At 41.0% G+C, this 2,900-nt stretch overlaps 1 protein-coding gene across 2 annotated transcripts; it reads left to right on the plus strand.

Moving 5' to 3' along the window:
• Positions 1-124: 124 nt before the first annotated feature.
• On the plus strand, positions 125-2,603 carry LOC111651605 (uncharacterized). 2 transcript variants are annotated; one of them, XM_023401609.2, is made up of 7 exons: positions 125-212; positions 544-828; positions 959-1,097; positions 1,227-1,334; positions 1,441-1,599; positions 1,700-1,829; positions 2,027-2,603. In XM_023401609.2, exons 2-7 carry the CDS (start codon positions 560-562, stop codon positions 2,227-2,229), a joined length of 1,008 nt encoding a protein of 335 aa, XP_023257377.1. In that variant the 5' UTR covers positions 125-212; positions 544-559; the 3' UTR covers positions 2,230-2,603. The 2 variants fall into 2 exon arrangements, with proteins under 2 accessions (XP_023257377.1, XP_087028733.1); XM_087172607.1 differs by having other exon boundaries at positions 547-828.
• The last annotated feature ends 297 nt before the right edge of the window (positions 2,604-2,900 follow it).

Genomic DNA, 2,900 nt, shown 5'->3' on the forward strand with positions numbered 1-2,900 from the left:
CACTCGGTTTATGACTGAAAACATACCATGTTGGAGAGACAAAAGTGTGTATTAAAAAGGCGTTAGACATCTCCATGGTTACAGAAAAAGCGTCCAGTTGAGCGTGGGGGCGTGGTGTATCATGGGAAACGAAGTTGCTAACAAATCAGTTGCAAAAGTGGAGAAAGACACGAGAACTACAGCGACACTTTTCTTCAAATATACGCCCAAAGGTAGACAACCAAATATTGTAATTTCGTTCAGATATGGCTGGATACACTGCACAAATATGTTGTGGACTTAGGCAGTACTTAGCATGAAACGTTCGTAGCACGTTAGATTATACTAAAGCTAAGTCAGCTAGCGAACGCTAACGTTAGCCCCACTGTGCTAACCGTGAAAACAAACGATTCATGTGATCGTCAAACAAGCTAGTTAGTTGTGTTTGTATGTTTTGCCTCGCTGTAAAGTTGCATAGCTTTATTTGACTTCAGTTAACAAAGATAAAAGCCACTCACAACTTATGCAAAACGTACCCATGTGTCGACATTATGTGTTCCGCAGCAGACATCGGTTTGTAATGTCGACAGGGAGGATGCCGAAAGGTCCTGCTTCTGCACACGAGGGCTTCAGTTCGACCCCCGTCAAGACCAGCCGGGGGAAAATCTTGTACACTTCCAGAGACTTGGACGAGGAAGTTGTATCCGACGACGAAGATACATTTTCCCTGCTTTCTCCCATCTATCATGACAGCTTTGACAGCGATGAAGAGGACCTGGAGCCAAGCCCAGCTCAGCAGACTTCTCCCAGGCCGAGCGAAAACTCCGGACGTAGCGTTTCACCAGTCAGGTACAGCTGAATGTTTAAAACCTGATATACTTTCTTAGCCGAGTAAAATATCATAGACTGCGTGATTCAGACAGGTAACATGTACGTATAAAGCAGAATATGCATAACTGTACATTTGTTTTCGTTATAGATGTGAGCTGCCTAAAACACAGCAGATGTTCAGCGTTGCCCTGCAGCCAGCAGCCTCACCTACTCTGAGTGCATGGGAAATGTGGCTGGTGAACAAAGCCAAAGAGGACCGGATCAAATTGGAAAAGAAAGCAGAAGAGGCAAGCCACTGTTTCTCATAGTTTCTATCACAGTAGTGTTTACTTTTCTTCCTTTGCTTTGTTATAGTGATTATCATTTTTATTACTGCACATGGTTTGCATCTCAACGTTTTATACCCGATGAATTAGGAGCGCCTACTCAAAAAAAAAACAAAACAGCAAGAAAGGGAACATGAACGGAAAAAGATTGTCATGGAAGAGAAGATTCACGAATGGCTTAAGTTGAAAAAAGAACAGGTACAGAACTGCTTCTTTAAGCTAAACAAAATCACAGTTTCTCTTAATGATGCTACAGTGGTCTACAGTTGTCATTTCTCTAATCTTTTTTTTCTTACAATCCCAGGAGAAGCATGAGCAGCTTGTAAAACAGAGCAAAGAGGAGGAGGAGATACAGAGACAGTTGGAAAAACAGAGGCAGATTGAACAGAAAGCTCAGCAGAAGTACAAAGACTGGCTGCAGAAGAAGAACCAAGAAAAAATCGAAAAAGAAAAGAAGGAGAAAGTAATGTGCTTTTTTTCTGTTTGTTTTTCATTTTATAAAGATATTCTAATGTTAATGACAAAACAGCCAGATTCTGAGAGAGATTCTTTTCTCTTTACAGGAGGTAGCAGCCCTGAAGGAAGAGCAGGAGAAGGAGCGCCGCAAGAGGGCAGAGGAGAGGTTTAAGGAATGGCTGGCAAAAACCAATGAAAAAAGCAGAGGAAGTCCAAAATCACATAGCTACCTAACAAGTAAGGTCATTTCAGTTATCTGGGAATTATTAACCATGATTTAGCATTTTTGGATTAACTGACATATGATAAAAATCTATGATTTCATGCAAATTTGTCAAATTCGGACTGATTTCAATATGATTTTAACTTATCAGTTTATTTGCCGTGTTGATATTTGTTATGTATCAGTATTGTATCGGTTTGATTTCCCTCAGGTCCCTATGACAAATCCTACCCATCACCCAGCTTCTACAATCCGATCCCATGGAAACCGATTCACGTCCCTCCTCCAGAAACATCACTGAATAAGACGTCTGGCAAGAAACCTCAGAAACAGAGAAAAAGCCAGCAAAGCCCCAGCACTGCTTTTAGACTCAGAAACACTGTGAGAACAGCACAATTGCTGCAGAGGAGATGACACCGCAGACTGACGTCTGTGACTTCATCTGACTCATCCAAACCACCACAGGTCCTGAACAGACGCTCTGATGTGTCACAGAAGTATTTCTGTTCTCTTATATGGCTGCAGTAATGCAGTACATGTATTAATTTTAATTATTGTATTTGATTTATATACTGGAGGAACTTGTAATGATGTACTAACTCCAATTTAATGTCTAAATGTTCAGGTTTTAGAATGTTTACACAGATACAGATGTTTATAGTTTATAAGTTGTTGTTATTACTTAGGTTGTGATGGCTACATGCACATTTAAAAGCCTGGAACATTTTCTTTTATATTATGTAAATTGAATCAGTTTGTTATTACGATAAAGAGAGTGTAAATGTTTCTTTTTGGCTCTTGTCCCTGTCTTTTCCATCACTGAGTGGTCAACAGAACCACATTTCTCTGCATTTAATAAGGCACAAACCACACACAACAGCACTACAGAAAGAACGTGGCTCGTGGTCACAGCCAAAGATAGACCCAGCTTGGTCAAGTGCCCCTCACACACATTGTTCTGTGTCCAGCTGTGCCTTGTTCTTCTGTGGGCTGAGATGACGACAGAAACAAGTGAGGGGGTGGAGAGAGACACATAGAGAGGGAGAGAGAATGATTCAGATTCAGAGCTCATTCTGTGTTAGCAT

The sequence above is a fragment of the Seriola lalandi genome, unplaced genomic scaffold, assembly GCF_002814215.2.
Source record: "Seriola lalandi dorsalis isolate HSWRI2012SDOR001 ecotype SW California unplaced genomic scaffold, Sedor1 jcf7180001973278, whole genome shotgun sequence".
Lineage (NCBI taxonomy): Eukaryota > Metazoa > Chordata > Actinopteri > Carangiformes > Carangidae > Seriola > Seriola lalandi.